We start from the raw sequence: 16,731 nt of genomic DNA on the forward strand, positions 1-16,731 counted from the left end.
GAATTGCAAAGGAGGTACTCGATATGGTATGGGTCAATGAGCCCTGGGCTAGGAGTCAGTCAGGAAGCTTAGTCCCCATCATCCTACTAACTGAACAGCGGAAGCTGTCATCTAGTCAGTATCTCCCAAGTGGAAAACTCATCTTTCTTTCTTTCTTTCTTTCTTTTTTTTTGAGACAAAGCCTCGCTCTGTCACCCAGGCTGGGAGTGCAATTGCGTGATCATGGCTCACTGCCAAACTCTACCTGCCAAACTCAGGCAATCCTCTCGCTTCACCATCCTAAGAAGCTGGGACTACCGGCAACTGCCACCATGCCTAGCTAGGAATAGGCTTTGCTTAACTCCACGTCTGTGCCCCTCCGCCAGCACCCTTCATGCTCCATCAACCACAGTATCTGTGGCAGCTGGGATTTGGAAAATACTTGCCAGCACTGTGGGGGAGTAGAATTGGCAAGAACATTCTGGAGGGCAATTTGGCAATATCTGAAGTAATAAAGTGAGAGAGTCAGAGAGCCAAGACAGAAAGGGAGAAAGAAGAAAAGGACACACATCTATGCATAAATGTCCATCACAACATTAAAAAAATTTTTTAAAGCAGCCTAAATATCCATTAGTAGGGAATGGACTTAATACATTAGAGTATTTCCATACATACAGTGGAATAGAATGGGAAACTTAAGAGTATTAAGTAAGGCTATATTAATAGGCATGGAAAGATATCTACAATCTATTCAATTAAAAAATGGTTTAAAAATAGTTGGTATCTCATAAGTACTATATATCCAACAAATAAAAGATATACACTAACATATAAATAGTGGTTATTTCTTGAAGGTAAAACAGTGGGTGATTTTCACCCTTTCTATGCTTATTTGAATTGCCTGATATTTACTTTTAACAGTGAGCACATATTTACTTTTATACCCAGAAAAAATAAAGTATTTTTTACTTTGGAAAAAAAAGGTTGGTGGTTACCCAGTGGGCCATCCAAGGTGTCTACCTACTTGGAACTCAAAAGGTTGTCTGAGGAATACAGATGAAAAGTACACCGTAAGATGATCTTGAGCTTCTAGCTCTAACACTTACTTAAAACTGGAAATACTTTATTTCTCTTATATTGGCTTATCGCCAAGGTAATAGGTACTTTTCACAGGATTGTGCCTATTTTTACATAAAATATTTGGGGATGCCGGGCACGGTGGCTCAAGCCTGTAATCCCAGCACTTTGGGAGGCCGAGGCGGGTGGATCACGAGGTCAAGAGATCGAGACCATCCTGGTCAACACGGTGAAACCCCGTCTCTACTAAAAATACAAAAAATTAGCTGGGCATGGTGGTGCGTGCCTGTAATCCCAGCTACTCAGGAGGCTGAGGCAGGAGAATTGCCTGAATCCAGGAGGCGGAGATCGCGCCATTGCACTCCAGCCTGGGTAACAAGAGCGACACTCCGTCCCCAAAAAAAAAAAAAAAAAAAAAAAAAACAAAATTTGGAGATTTTTTTAGATTGCAGGTTCAGGCCAATAAAGTTTTTCTACCACTTTACCTGTATAAAGACATAATCTGCACTGTTCAGTGACTCCTTAAGATCCCATTAAATCTGTCGTATTTCTTGTTCAGCCCATTTTCAGAGTTCTAGCTGAAAACAATCTTTAGGGGCATTTTGCTTTTTGGCGACTGACACTTTTTATCTTCCCTTCTAGGCTGTGACATCATTTTTTAACGGGGTAGGGAAACATTTAATTTAAATATATATATATTTTTGAGACAGAGTCTTGCTCTGTCACCCAGGCTGGAGTGCAGTGGTGCATTCTCAGCTCACTGCAACCTCTACTCCCAAGTTCAAGTGATTCACCTGCCTCAGCCTCGCAAGTAGCTGGATTATAGGCAAGCGCCTCCACATCTGGCTAGTTTTTTGTATTTTTAGTAGAGATGGGTTTCGCTATGTTGGCCAGGCTGGTCTCTAACTCCTGGCCTCAAGTGATCTGCCTGCCTCAGCCTCCCAAAGTGCTGGGATTACAGGCGTGAGCCACCATGCCCAGCCCCATCTTAAATATTTCTATATCCTCCATATAAGCTTAGCACATAGTAACATTATATATATCGTATTAATAATATAAATAAATTTGTTATATATAATATATATAAGTATTTGAGTCAATAAATGTATGATTGAGGAGATTCACTATTATAGATAATGCTGGTATAAATATTCTATGTTTAAATGGCCTTTCCTTCCATTTATTTACTCAGGTTTGTTTGGAGACATTGAAGCTGTCAGTAAATATTTATTGACTGGCCACTTGCTGTCAAGCACTGACTGTACCAGGTACAGGGTACATAGCTTCTGACAAGACAGGGCAGCTCTCTGTGCTTGTGAAATTACAATTAGAAACAGGGTTATTGCTCTAAATGTGTATTCATTTTTACATAAAACATTTCTTATTCTTCTATATGTTGGGACGAGTCTCAATTTCTCAGCTGCTTTTTTTAGGCATCCTGTTTCCAGACTGCCCACAAATTTAGTATTCTTTGGGACTACCACTTTTTTGAACTTCAAGTCCTCATCCCTTGGAATAATAAACTGAAAGTTCCAAAGTAGAGAACAAAATAATAGAAAAAGAACTAAGTTATAATCATGCACACACATGCTAGGTGCTGGTGGTCTGGGAACCTCACCTATAAAAAAGAGGATCCACTCCTTCCCTTCAAATGTAGTCAGCAGCCTCTCCCACTGGGCTTGCCAAAAGTAGCCAGAAGCACCCCAAAATCTCTGAAGATGCCTTGGAAGAAAAACCATTTAGCTTTCTGGGTGAAGACTAGTGGGTGGACCCCTCCTTCCTCTATGCTCTGCCACTGACCACCACCACCACACTGCCCCTAGCTCCTGGATTACAGCTGGGGGGAGCTGACTTACCATGTCATTGAGTTCCAGAAGGCCACAAACAAGAGAAGTCCAGAGCCCAGGATGAAAGCTGTCCTCCTCATAGAGCCCCAGATGTGTCCCTCCTGGAGGTGGTCAAGGAAGTGTCAGACCCCAACAAGCCCCGTGTTTACACCCAGCTCACTGCTAAGGCACAGCAGGAGTGCTATAGGATCAAGGTCTCAACCAGCCAGGAAGGCCCACCTTCTGACCTCTTCCCAGCTTCTGTGGGAGCCTCTTTCTTATCAGGAGCTCTCGGGCTGTATATGGGTGTGTTTATGAAAATTAGAGCTCACATTGGGGGAGGGAAGGGAATTAGCCTGACTCCAGAGAAACTAGCAGGCAATTCTGTCTGAGTCAGAGGACGGGCAAGCCTCTATTAATCATAGGATTTCATTGTCAGTCTTCTTGGCAAATGGAGATACCCATGATCTGCACATTGGAATCACCTGGGAGCTTAAAGGCCCGATAGGGTCCCCTCCAGCCCAATTACATAAAAGTCCCTGGGGGGTGGGACCTTGACTCCCCAGGTAATTCCAATGGGCAGGCAAGATTGAGAGTTACCGCAGCAGCGTCTGCCAAAACCATGATGAGAAAATCCTTTCCCAGTTATAGGAGCTTCACTGTAACCATAGGCCAGGCCTATTTTTTCCATCCCTACCCTCCTCTTGCTTTGGCATAAAAGAGTAAATGTATACCATTCCTGACTTTTTTTTTTTTTTTTGAGGCAGAGTCTCACTCTGTCACCCAGGCTGGAGTGCAGTGGCACCATCTCAGCTCACTGCAACCTCTGCCTCCAGGGTTCAAATGATTCTCCCACCTCAGCTTCCTGAGTAGCTGGGATTACAGGCATCTGCTGCCACACCTGGCTAAGTTTTGTATTTTTAGTAGAGAAGTTAGCTGGGGTTTCGCCATGTTGGCCAGGCTGGCCTTGAACTCTCAACCTTAAGCGATCCGCCCACCTCAGCCTCCCAAAATGCTAGGATTACAGGTGTGAGCCACTGTACCCCACCAGAACTTGTTCTTTTACATGGGCCATTCAAAGGTCACCCTGTGTTTGCTAGGCCGGTGACTTTGGGCTTTTCCAATTATTCCTTTGTCTGGATTCTGAGGGCTCTTTTCAGGAACTTTTCTAGACTCACTGGAAGTTTTAATCTTCTGAGTTTGATCAAACCAAATTAAGCCAAATTGAAACCTCAGTTTCACATACTGGATTAGATATTTGTTCAGGGATGTTGATGTTTTTGTTTTTTTTTAATCTCCCTAGCAGCCCAGATGAAGGAAATATAAACAGGACAAAGGTCCTCTGTGAAGTGCAGGAAAACACAGTGCAGGAGTTAGCTGGGGTCAGCAGCCAGTTCTCAGCTACCCCCAGAAGGTCTCTGTTGTCCCCAGGAAAGCTATAGAAACAGGTTTTCCAAAGGCCCGAGGCATAGGACATGCTAAGGGCTACAGCCAGGAGAGCCAAGAGGTGAAGGGAAGACAGTTACCAGGCTTTTCAGTTCCACTATGCACATTCACACTCTGCATTCAGGCAAAGCGGTTGTGGTTAAAAGGCAGTTTGGAGTCAAGTATACTCTGTTCAGTTACTGAAATGAAGACCTTACCATGTGTCAGCCACCCCTAAACCTTGGGGGAGATGTTGGATGCATAGCAAGTGCAGCTATGGCAAGAGGCACTGACTGCATTCTTACCAGTTTGGGGACGAGGTGCTGGCATTTACCTGCTTTGACTTTTCATTGTGTAGCATATGTCCAGCTTCTCCCTTCATCTGGAATGAGAAAGCACAGGCGATTCGGGGAGTTATTTTCATAAGCATCTAAGGAAGTAGGGAGTGGAGAAAGTCAAGGTGAATCGCTGGCAGTGATTTTTGAAAAAACCATTAGGCTTGTTGTTTTTCCTGAAACCAGACAAATTGATTCTAAAACTTATATGGAGAGATAAATGTACAAGAATAGCTAGACAAATGCCAGAAAGGAAAAAGTGGTGGAAGGGAGAGGGACTACTAGGTGTACTAACTACAAAAATGTATGATAATGCTTTTATTTATTTATTTATTTTTAAAGAGACAGGGACCCGCTATGTTGCCCAGGCTGGTCTTGAACTCCTAGACTCAAGCTATCCTTCCGCCTTGGCCTCCCCAAGTGCTGGGATTACAGGCATGAGCCACTACACCCCGCCAAAAATGTATTATGATGCTTTTTGAAAAACTTATTTATTCTCTCTCTATTTCTCCCTTTTATTAGAGAGCTGTTGCTGTAAGAGAAAAAAACGAACTTACCCAGAACTCAAAGAATAGTTCTAGCAAGTTGGTTTGGTTTTTCGTTTAGTATTATTTGTTGGTTGCTTTAAAAACATGGACCAAGACTTTTCTGAAACCAATCAACAGTTCTATGGAAAAGAAAAAGAATATGTACATCAGGCATTAACCTTCTTTAAAAATACAGCCTAACAAGAATTGGGTAGAAGGACAATCATTAGAAATACATCTGAGGGCCAGGTGCAGGTGACTCATGCCTGTAATCCCAACACATTGGGAGGCCGAGCGGGGTGGATCACCTGAGGTTCAGAGTTCAAGACCAGCCTTGCCAACGTGGTGAAACCCCACCTCTACCAGAAACACAAAATTGTTTCTCTACCAGAAACACAAAAATTAGCCAGGCATGGTGGTGCATACCTGTTGTCCCAGCCACTCAGGAGTCTGAGTCAGGAGAATTGCTTGAACCCAGGAGCCAGAGGTTGCAGTGAGCCAAGATTGTGCTACTGTACTCCAGCCTGGGCAACAACAGAGCAAAATAAGAAAGAAAGAAATATGTCTGAGGTTGGGTACAGTGGCTCATACCTGTAGTCCCAACACTTGGAGAGGCCAAGGCAACAGGATCATTTGAGTCCAGGAGTTTAAGACCAGCCTAGGCAAACATAGAGACACCCTGTCTCTACAAAAAATAAAAAAATTAGCTGTGCGTGGTGGCACATGCCTGTGGTTTCAGCTACCTGAGAGGCTGAACTGGGAGGATCAGTTGAGCTTGGGAGACAGAGGCTGCAATGAGCCACGATCATGCCACTGATCCAGCCTGTTCGACAGAGTGAGACCCTGTCTCAAAAAAAAAAATACTGGTAATAAATATTTTCTGTTTTTATGTGGTTAAAATTTTGGATGATATGGATGTACTAGCTGTTCAAAAATTTTAAATTTAATAGTAACTGAAACTTAGATGACAAATTGTCCTCCATCACTCTGTCATCCCTGGTAGACATCGCCTGTCATTCCCAGCATCTTTCACCTGAGCCTGACTAAACTCACAGACCCAACTGCAGCACTCAAGGCAGCCACACTAGTCCAGAGAAGCTAGCACATGTTATCCCATTGGCCATCCCTATTGGATAGTGTCATAACTTGGCTGGAGAGGAGCATTACAGATCATCTGATCCTGCCATGTTACAAGGATGAAAGAACCTAGACAAGAGGAGGCAGGTGACCTCCCAGAGTCTATAGATGATAAGTGGCAGAGCCAGGCTTAGGACCCAGGTTCCAAACTGGACTTTGTGCCACTTATTTCCATCTCTACAGATGTTTTATTCTTTTGTATGTGATTGTACTTGGTTTTATTATTCTAAATGCGTGTTTACCAGCTATGACCTTAGGAAATAACTGCTCCCCTTTGACCCACTTTTTAAAAAAATTTATTTTAACAATTAGGAGACGGGGGTCTTGCTTTGTTGCCCAGGCTGGTCTTGAACTCCTGGCTTCAAACAATCCTCTTGTCTTAGCCTTCCAAAGTGTTGAAATTAAAGGCGTAAACGCTTTTTTTTAAATTGACTTTTTTTTTTAAAGAGATGGAGTCTCACTTATGGTGCCCAAGCTGGACTCAAACTCCTAGGCTGAAAGGATCCTCCTGCCTCAGAATTCTGAGTAGCTGGGACTGCAGGTATATACCACCATGCCCAGCGTCATTCACATTTCTTTCTTTTTTTTTTTTTTTTTTGAGACAGGGTCTTGCTCTGTTGCCCAGGCTGGAGTGCAGTAGCATGATCATGGCTTACTGCAACCTCTGCCTCCCAGGCTCAAGCCTCCCAGACTCAAGCAATTCTCCCAATTGAGCCTCCTGAGTAGCTGGGAATACAGACTACAGGCACAAACCACTATACCTGGCTAATTTTTATATTTTTTGTAGAGACAGGGTCTCACCACATTGCCCAGGCTGATCTCAAATTCGTGAGCTCAAGTGATCCTCCTGCCTTGGCCTCCCAAAGTGTTGGGATTACAGGCGTGAGCCACTACATCCAGCACACATTTCTAACAGATTACTTAGGCTGAAGAAAGAGAGAATGGTGACCTATAAAGTCTCTTTCAGCATTTGAGGAGTTAGGACACCCAAAAGGAGGTGATAAGCAAGCTGCTTATCATTACCACTACAACTCCCATTACAGGAGAAGGGGTGCAGTCAGCTCAGGAAGAGCCTCTCAGGGAGAAATACGGAGGCATCTGATACCCTGTCAGGGAGACAGCGTCTGACTTAAGGCACCAGGATGTTTAGTGTGGCATAGGCCTAAGCCCCACCTGGAGGCAGGGGAATGGGTTTCAGACACTCTAGATAATACAGGGCCCTGTCCACACTCCTAGGCCTGCTTTACCCATGCTCCCTTCCCCAACATTGCTTGACTGACAGCAAGGGAAGCTCCTGCGGCTTATAAGTGTGCAGTTTCTGCCTCAATGCAAGTTCTCAGGAAAACCAGAAAAAGAGAAGTTAGTAGAGTGCAGCTGCGGGCATTCATTCGCTCCAGGTTCTGATACTGAATGGCAGCTGGGATTCCTTTGTGGACTAGTGGGTTAGAAGGTGCTCTGTTGTCATATTCTGCACTGCCTGAGCTTCCAGAGGACAGCTGAGCAAGCATTTCAGGATGGTAAGTCTCAGGCTAAAGCTACTGTGAATACCCCTGCCCCACAACTAGGATAACAGACATTATTTAATAAACTGGGCTTATGAAGTTTCCAAAGAATTATTCCTTAAATAACAATTTTTCTTCACTCCCATTGTCCTAAGCACTTCCTCTGGCTCAATTCTGAGTTTGGTCCACATCTCCAAGGTGGATAAGGGTACCTTCAGAGAAGCTGCCCTTCACACAGTGCTAGGATTCTGGGATGAGGCAAGGTCATTTTCTTTTTATTTTGAGGCAGTCTCACTCTGTTGACCAGGATAGAGTACGGTGGCATGATCTTGCCTCACTGTAACCTCCACCTCCCAGGTTCATGCGATTCTCCTGCCTCAGCCTCCCAAGTAGCTGAGAGTACAGGCAGGCACCTGCCACCAGTGACCGCTATTTTTTTTATTTTTTATTTTTAGCAGAGATAGGATTTCACCATGTTGACCAGGCTGGTCTTGAACTCCTGACCTCAGGTGATCCACCCACCTTGGACTCTCAGTGCTGGGATTACAGGTGTAAGCCACCACACCTGACTTAGGTCATTTTCAGTCTGACACTTTACTCGCTATCTGGAGTCCCCACAAGCATGGATCATTAAGCACAAGGGAGGTAGTGGTTTTTGGTACCTTTAGGGCTAAACCTATCAAATGTTTCATTTCCTCCACCTTTAAAAAAAAAAAAAAGAGATGGGGTCTTGCTATGTTGCTGAAGCCGGTCTCTAATTCCTGGGCTTAAGAGATACTCCTGCCTCAGCCTCCCAAGTGGAGAAATTACAGGCATGAACCACCAGGCCCAGCTCAAATATTTTAATGACAAGGAACCAAGTATCGAAAGAAACACCTCAACTTGGGAAATACTTGGGAGATCTAAATGTCTGCAAACCATTTGCAAAGCAGGCAGAGCCTTCATATCAATGTGGATTTCCCTCTCCAGTGTTTGTTAGGAAGTAGAAAAGGTTCTGTTGACCCTGTTGAGATAAACATCCTGTCTGGAAAGGGAGTTGAAAAGATTTGGAGTTTGTTTGCTTTTCAAGCTTCTAGAACTCTTTCTGCTATGCCATCCCACAGGGAACTTTACTTACATGTCCAAGTCTCCTAGCCTTTTCCCTGTCTCAGCAACTCCATTATCTTTGCTAAGAGCTTACGAAGCAAATGAGACCTGGCCTTTGATCTTTAGGAGCTCATCCATTCTTTCCAGAAACATTTATGAATTTACTATGTGCAAGAAGCTGTGGAAAGTGCTGGTGATGCAAAAATGAGAAACTCTCAGTCTGGATGCATATTCATCATTCCAAAATTTATATCCATAGTACTGGGCTAGAGGTCTGGGCCAGAGCTAAGAAACTGCTAGACAGGCAGTAGATCTGGTGCACCAAGAAATCTCTACAGGGGCCGGGCGCGGTGGCTCAAGCCTGTAATCCCAGCACTTTGGGAGGCTGAGGCGGGTAGATCACGAGGTCAAAAGATCGAGACCATCCTGGTCAACACGGTGAAACCCCGTCTCTACTAAAAATACAAAAAATTAGCTGGGCATGGTGGCGTGTGCCTGTAATCCCAGCTACTCAGGAGGCTGAGGCAGGAGAATGGCCTGAACCCAGGAGGCGGAGGTTGCAGTGAGCCGAGATAGCGCCATTGCACTCCAGCCTGGGTAACAAGAGCGAAACTCCGTCCCAAAAAAAAAAAAAAAAAGAAAGAAAAAAAAAGAAATCTCTACAGGAAGACAAGTGTCCAGATTTTCTTCATGCTCTTGGATACATGGTGTCCAACTTTAAAACTGAAGTTTTTCTTCTCAGACTGCATTTTAGCTTAAACCAACAAACAATATAGATATAAGGAAAAAAAAAGATTTAAGAGTCTGCCACATGAATACCAAAATAGCCATTGAAGATATTCCTTACTCCATTATTTAGTTGTTAAGAAAAGGCAGTATATTTTTTATGAGGATATAGATGATGATTCCAATAAAGAAATAAGTATGGCTGGGTATGGTGGCTCATACCTGTAATCCTAGCATTTTGGAAGGCCGAGGTGGGTTTACTTTTTGAGGTCAGGAGTTTGAGACCAGCCTGGCCAACATAGCGAAACCCTGCCTCTACTAAAAATACAAATATTAGCCAGGCATGGTAGCAGCTGCCTGTAATCCCAGCTACTTGGGAGACAGACAGGAGAATCTCTTGAACCTGGGAAGTGGAGGTTGCAGTGAGCTGGACAACATAGTGAGACTGTCTCTACAAAAAATTAAAAAGATTAGGTGGGAAGATCGCTTGAGCTGGGGAGGTAGAGGTTGCAGTGAACTGTGATTGCACCACTGTGCTCCTGTCTGGATGACGGAGCAAGACCCTGCCTCCAAAAAAACAAAAAGAAAAGAAACAAGTACACAGGGAGACTGAGTCAGATACAGATCAAAAAAAAAAAAAAAAAGGAAATAAGTGCACAGAAGTTCTTCCTCTCTCCTCTCTGGAAGAAGTGGTATGCTTTCTTATGGAATGCAAAGAAAATGAGACAATCCATTTCTCCCCCTCTTTTTAAAGCACCTGTTTATTTTCTCTACAAATTATACCTTCCCCACCAAAATGGTATAGAAGATTATTGTCTGATGGTTTCTTACCAGTTTTTATTTATTTATGTGTAGCCATTCTATATATACATTTATTAGAAACTTTCTCAAACTCTTTTGAGAAGTAGGCTGGGTATAAAGTATAAATAAACAGAACCAGATATTCAAATTAAAAACAAAAATCAAGGCCAGGTGTGGTGGCTTACACCTAGAATCCCAGCACTTTGGGAGGCTGAGGTGGGCGTATCACCTGAGGTAAGGAGCTCAAGACCAGCCTGGCCAACATGGATAAAATCCTGTCTCTACTAAAAAAATACAAAAAATTAGCTGGGCTTTGTAGACGACACCTGTAATCCCAGCTACTTGGGAGGCTGAGGCTGGAGAATCGCTTGAACCTGTGAGGCAGAGGTTGCAGTGAGCTGAGATCGGGCCATTGCACTCCAGCCTGGGCAACAAAAGTGAAACTCCGTCTCAAAAACAAACAAACAAACAAAAAACCCAAGAGGAACTAGGATGACTGTCAGTACAATAAGATCTTGGCTCTGGAAAAAGGCAGCTCTGGTTCACTCTATAGGGCGGGGTGCTGATCATGCCTACTGTGTCCACATTATGGAAACTGGATATTGCTGAGACTAGGTGGGCTGGTAAGACTTAGGCACTAAGTATGCTTAACATTGGACTCCTCTGTCCCACGTATGCCTTCTGGCCAAAGGGAAAATGATTGCTTATTTTCTGCTGGTAGGAAGGCTTCTTGTCTGTAAGAGCAGCAGCATTTATCTGTTGATATCTCATTTCATTAGCACCAACGAAGCAGTTCCTAACATGTCCTTTGTTCTTTAGCCACGCCAATATGGCCATATGCCATCGCCAGAGATATTTATCTAGGTGCTGAGTTCTCCAACTGTATTGCTCTGCGGAACATTTTACGCCAAAGCAGGTTGCTTTCTGTGCCTCTCTGCCTGCCTGCAGTTTTCAGTTTTTCATGAACATGGTCAGTCAGAAAGATTCTAGGGGAGACCTCAAACATGGTAGGCAAATGAGTCTTCACCCAAAGAAGCTCCTTAACATTGTTTGCTAATGCTAGTGTTCAAGTTAGAAATTTTGGCAAGTAAAAGTAACAACATTTACTATTACGTTAAAGTACCATAGTCATTACTTTCTCTGACTTGACTAATTCTTTCTTTCTACCTTTTGAAGTATGCCATCTTAAGAACTGGAAGTTGGACTGGGCATGCTGGCTCACGCTGTCATCCCAGCACTTTGAGAGGCTGAAGCGGGAGGATTGCTTGAGTCAGCCTGAGAAACATAATGAGGCCCTATCTCCACAAAATATTAATATTAAAAAAATTAGCCAGGTGTGGTGGCTCATGCTCCAGCCTGGGCCACAGAGCAAAGAGTCTCGAAAAACAAAACAAAACAAAAAATGAACTGGAAGTTATATTAGAACTCATCTGTTCAGATGCCCCCATTTTCCATCTGAAGAAACAGAGATGTAGAGATATTTATTATTTGGCTTCAAATTGGATGCCTATTTAGTGGCAGAACTTGAATTCAGTGCTCATTGTACCAACTGAGACTGCAAAAGCATAGAATACATTGTGGTTGATGAACACAGGGTGGGTGTCAGGGATTGAAAGGGACACAAAAGAATGAGATTGGCCTGTATTAGCCATGAATAGTGAACTAGAGTGTGTGTGTGTGTGTGTGTGTGTGTGTGTGTGTGTGTGTGTGTGGTGTTTTAATGCAAAAGAATGCGTTTTCTTTAAAATACTAATTATTATTTCAAGAAACATTTATCAGATGCCAGAGACAATGCTAGACACAGGGGCTAGAAAGATGAATAAGACATGCTTTTTGTCCTATTTTATAAAATCATATAACTTGGATTTTCTAGAGAAAGTAGGAAGAGAATGACATACTTATTTGGGAATGGAATGCATTTGGAGGACAGAAAGAAATGAAGTACACTAAAAGCAAAGATTTTTCAAACATTTTTAAAAATTTATTTTTAGAGACAGAGTCTCGCTATTTTGCCCAGGCTGGTCTCAAACTCCTGGTTGATTCGCCGACCCCAGCCTCCCAGTGTTGGAATTACAGGCATGAGCCACCATGCCTGGCCAAAGACTGTAATATTTTACAGCAATGAATGGATTCTCCCTTAAAGTGAATTTGATATATATTGTGAGCTTATCCAAATTATATATATATATATATATATATATATATATAATTTATTTATTTATTTATTTATTTATTTGAGACAGGGTTTTACTCTGTCACCAAGGCTGGAGTGCAGCACTTTGGCTCATGCCAATAATCCCATCACTTTGGGAGGCCGAGACGGGTCGATCAACTGCAGTCAGGAGTTGGAGGCCAGCCTGGCCAACATGGTGAAATCCCATCTCTACTAAAAATACATAAATTCATGATTCACTGCAGCCTCAACTTCCTGGGGTCTGTTGTTCCTCTTGCCTCAGCCTCCCTAGTAGCAAATTAGATACTTTTTAGTAGTATAGCTCTGTTTTGTTTGTTTTAGTGTGAACCAAGGATTTTATTTATTTATTTTTTAGAGACAAGGTCTTGCTTTGTCACCCATACAGTGGATCAATCATAGCTCACTGCAGCCTCAATCTTCTACACTCCAGTGATCCTCCCACTTCAGTCCCCTGAGTAGCTGGGACTATAGGTCTGTACCACCATGCTGGCAATTTTTAAAAAAATTTTTGTAGAGATGGGATCTCCCTATGTTTCCCAGGCTGGTCTTGGACCCCTGGGCTCAAGCAGTCTTGGTCTCCCAAAGTGCTGGGATTCCAGGCGTGAGCCATTCTGCCCTGCCTATGTGGTTTTGTTGAAAGCATAAGGTGAGGCCGGAAGGAATACAGACAGTTTAATCTTGAGTTTTGTTTGTCTACAGCCCAATTCTTTCAGATTTTCTTTCTTTTCTTTTTTCCTTTCTTTTCTTTTCCCTCCCTCCCTTCCTTTCTTCCTTCCTTCCTTTCTTTCTCTTTCTTTCCTCCCTCTTTTCCTTCCCCTCCCCTCCCCTTTCTCTTTCTCTTTCTCTCTTTCTTTCTCTTTCTCTTTCTCTTTCTCTTTCTCTTTCTCTTTCTCTTCCCTTCCTCTTTCTCTTTCTCTCTTTCTTTTCTTTCTTTCTTTTTTGAGTCTTGCTTTTGTGGCCCATGCTGGAGTACAATGCATCACCTCGGCTCACTGCAACCTCCACCTCCCAGGTTCAAGCGATTCTTCTGTCTCAGCCTCCCAAGTGGCTGGGATTACAGGTGCCTGCTCCCACCATGCCTGGCTAATTTTTTGTATTTTTAGTAGAGACAGGGTTTCACCATGTTGGCCAGGCTGGTCTTGAACTCCTGGTCACAGGTGAACTATCCACCTCAGCCTCCCAAAGTGCTGGGATTACAGTGTGAACCACCGTGCCCAGCCCAGATTTTCTTTCATATTCTTGTTTCCTGGATATTCTGCCTGGTTGACGAATGCTCCTATTTTGTAGATATAAATACATCACCTTTATGTGAATGTGTATTGTTTTGTAAATAACTTGTAAAATTATTGAGACAATTTACTGCTGGTGGGGGGGAAGACCTCATATTCATCTGGTCTACCCCTTCCATTTTATAGCTAAGGAGAAAGCCCTAGATAGCAGAAGTGACTTGCTCCAAACTCCATATGGTTTCTGGCAAAATCTAGGGTTCTTAACACTGCCTAGTGCTATATGTATTTTGGGAATAGCATAAATTCTATTTCATAAGAAATGACACAGGGGAAGGGCAACTGACCCAAGATTAGAACTCCCCTTACTTCAGCCTCTGCTCTCAGACTGTATGCTAGGAAAAAGCTGAGCAGTCTGCCTCCAGGGCTGGGGAGACTGAACTGTAATGTAATTACACAGCTTACAGCCTCTGGTGAAGAGGGTTTTGCAGAACTGCTATGACCCAACATCTGTACTTACCTGAGGCTTATATGGAAAATACAGTGGCCAATATGCATTTAAGAAGATGAAATGCAGTCGGGTGCAGTGGCTCATGTCTGTAATCCCAACACTTTGGGAGGCCAAGGTGGGCCGATCACCTGAGGTCAGAAATTTGAGACCAGCCTGGCCAACATGGTGAAACCCCATCTCTAAAATTACAAAAATTAGCCGGGTGTGGTGCTGCATACCTGTAATCCCAGCTACTCTGGAGGCTGAGACAAAATAATCGCTTGAATCTGGGAGGTAGAGGGTACAGTAAGCCAAGATCATACCACTGTACTCCAGCCTGGGTGCCAGAGCGAGGCTCTGTCTCCAAAAAAAAGAAAACAATGATGAAATGCTGCTGGGCACGTTGGCTCAAGCCAATAATCCCATCACTTTGGGAGACCAAGACAGGTGGATCAACTGTGGTCAGGAGTTGAAGGCCAGCCTGGCCAACATGGTAAAACCCCATCTCTACTAAAAATACACAAATTAGCTGGGTGTGGTGGGGGCACCTGTAATCCTAGCTACTCAGGGGGCTGAGGCAGGAGAATCTCTCGAACCCAGGAGGTGGAGGTTGCAGTGAAATCACACCACTGCACCCAGCTTGGGTGACAGAGCAAGACACTTTCTCAAAAAACAAAACAAAACAGAAAAGGAAGATGAAATACATGAAAGGTTAAAAATGATTGGTCGTGGGCCAGTTTTAGTAATACTCTCTTCACTCCTTTTGCTGCATGGGACTTTGAGTTTACTGTTCTGCTTGACTGCATGTCCATGAGGCTAAGAACCTGCCTGTCTTGTTTACCATGAGATCCACACAAGCCCAAGGCTGGCATGTAGCAGATATTCAAGAAGGATTTGCTGAATAAATAAGAGATAGAGGAATCAAAAGCATTGCTTTTTGGCCTCAAAAAGTGTCTTAACATTTGCTATTGAACATTTTAGTGCCTTTCCATTATGCTAATTACTTTCCTAAAGTCAGAAGCTGATGCTCAGTGCATTTGTGTTTTAGCAAATTGAATTGAATCTGTATATCCGACTCAAATTTCATTGGAATTGTACATGAAACTGATGCAACCCACAAATCAGCATCTTGTCTTGCTTGCCTTAAGCCCCAAAGGGCCCATAAGGAGCACCCTAAAAGCCACTGTTCTATTGTTCATCTCCATCTATACACTTTACTGTATGCCCTTTACCCACTAGCCTTTGTGGAGTGTTTCTATAGGTACTATCAAGCCACTAACAATTTCAAAACTGAAGCCACTGTTCGTAAATCCAAGTATGTTGCAGCAAAACAGTTCCGACCTGCTCGTCTAACTCATAGCCCACATATCTATACAGAGACTTTAAAACTGTTGTAATTTGCCCCATACGTTCCAAGTGATGGCAGATTAGAAATGAGACGCAATTAGGCAGCAGCTGCTTCCCAACAGTCTCTTCCAGTTTGATCTGTCACTCCTTTGAGTTCTGACTTAGGAGTTCCTCCTTTACAAGGTTTTAAAACCAGTTACTTGTCCATTACAATCACCAGTCAATTGCTAGAAAAATTAGACTACTGAGGAAGTAGATGGTACAAACATAAGCAGAGGATGCAGACATTAGCAAGAGGTAAGGAGGTGACTGCACTACAGAAATGTCCTAGGGCACTGGAGACAAATCTAACCCGTGCCATAAGTAGAGAGGACAGGGTGGTGGCAGAGGGGAAGAGTGTGTTTAGCCCTTTAAGTGAACTTGGATATGTCCTGACCTTTGCAGACACCACCCCTCCCCGGTAGTTCCCACTCACCTCTGCAGTGGGCTGTGTCCAGGCTCCTCTGAGGCCCTGGCCGCAGGTCAAATCTACGTTCTCCTCCCCGTCAGCCGCTGCTTTGGTGGCTGCTGCTGCTGCTGTGCTGCCAGCTAACCTTGTTTTTGCTCAAGTAGGAGGCTGGCCGTGGTGATCACATTACAGAGCTGCCTACTGGCTTGGTCCAGGCACGTGATGAAAAATGTTTGGGTCTGTGTGGGCTGGAAACAAAACAGCCTTCTTTGCAGAGGGCATGTCCTTAAAGCGGAAAGGAAATCTACGCTCAAGCAGGAGCTTGAAAAAAGTACATTTGGCCAGACTCTGGGCTTCCCTCCCCCTGCCCCCCTTTTTTTCTTTTAAAAAATTTTCCCGAGTGAGACTCCATCTCAAAAAAAAAAAAAAAACACACAAAAAAAAAAACCAAAAAGAAAACTTCCCTTATGCTCACGCTTGTAATCCCAGCACTTTGGGAGCCCCAGGCGGGTGGATCACGAGGTCAGCAGTTCAAGACCAGCCTGTCCAATATAGTGAAACCGCATTTCTATTAAAAAATACAAAAACTAGCCGGGTGTGGTGGT

At 43.6% G+C, this 16,731-nt stretch overlaps 1 protein-coding gene across 3 annotated transcripts in view; it reads right to left on the reverse strand.

The window, feature by feature from the left end:
* The window catches only part of FAXDC2 (fatty acid hydroxylase domain containing 2), a 28,244-nt gene extending 11,893 nt beyond the window's left edge, over positions 1-16,351 (reverse strand). The window contains exons 1-5 of one of the 3 annotated variants that reach the window (XM_032263765.1): positions 16,154-16,305; positions 5,200-5,309; positions 4,642-4,689; positions 2,913-3,004; positions 2,675-2,778 (exon numbers count right to left, since the gene is read on the reverse strand). In XM_032263765.1, coding sequence (XP_032119656.1) covers positions 2,675-2,778; positions 2,913-3,004; positions 4,642-4,689 — 244 coding nt within the window. In that variant the 5' untranslated portion in view covers positions 5,200-5,309; positions 16,154-16,305. Of the gene's footprint in view, positions 1-2,674; positions 2,779-2,912; positions 3,005-4,641; positions 4,690-5,199; positions 5,310-15,740; positions 16,065-16,153 lie in introns of those variants that run through there. The other 2 variants (XM_032263763.1, XM_032263766.1) reach the window with 2 other exon arrangements.
* Between the last annotated feature and the right edge of the window lie 380 nt (positions 16,352-16,731).

This window comes from Sapajus apella, unplaced genomic scaffold, assembly GCF_009761245.1.
Source record: "Sapajus apella isolate SASKATOON/1434 unplaced genomic scaffold, GSC_monkey_1.0 scaffold138, whole genome shotgun sequence".
NCBI classification, from domain to species: Eukaryota; Metazoa; Chordata; class Mammalia; order Primates; family Cebidae; genus Sapajus; species Sapajus apella.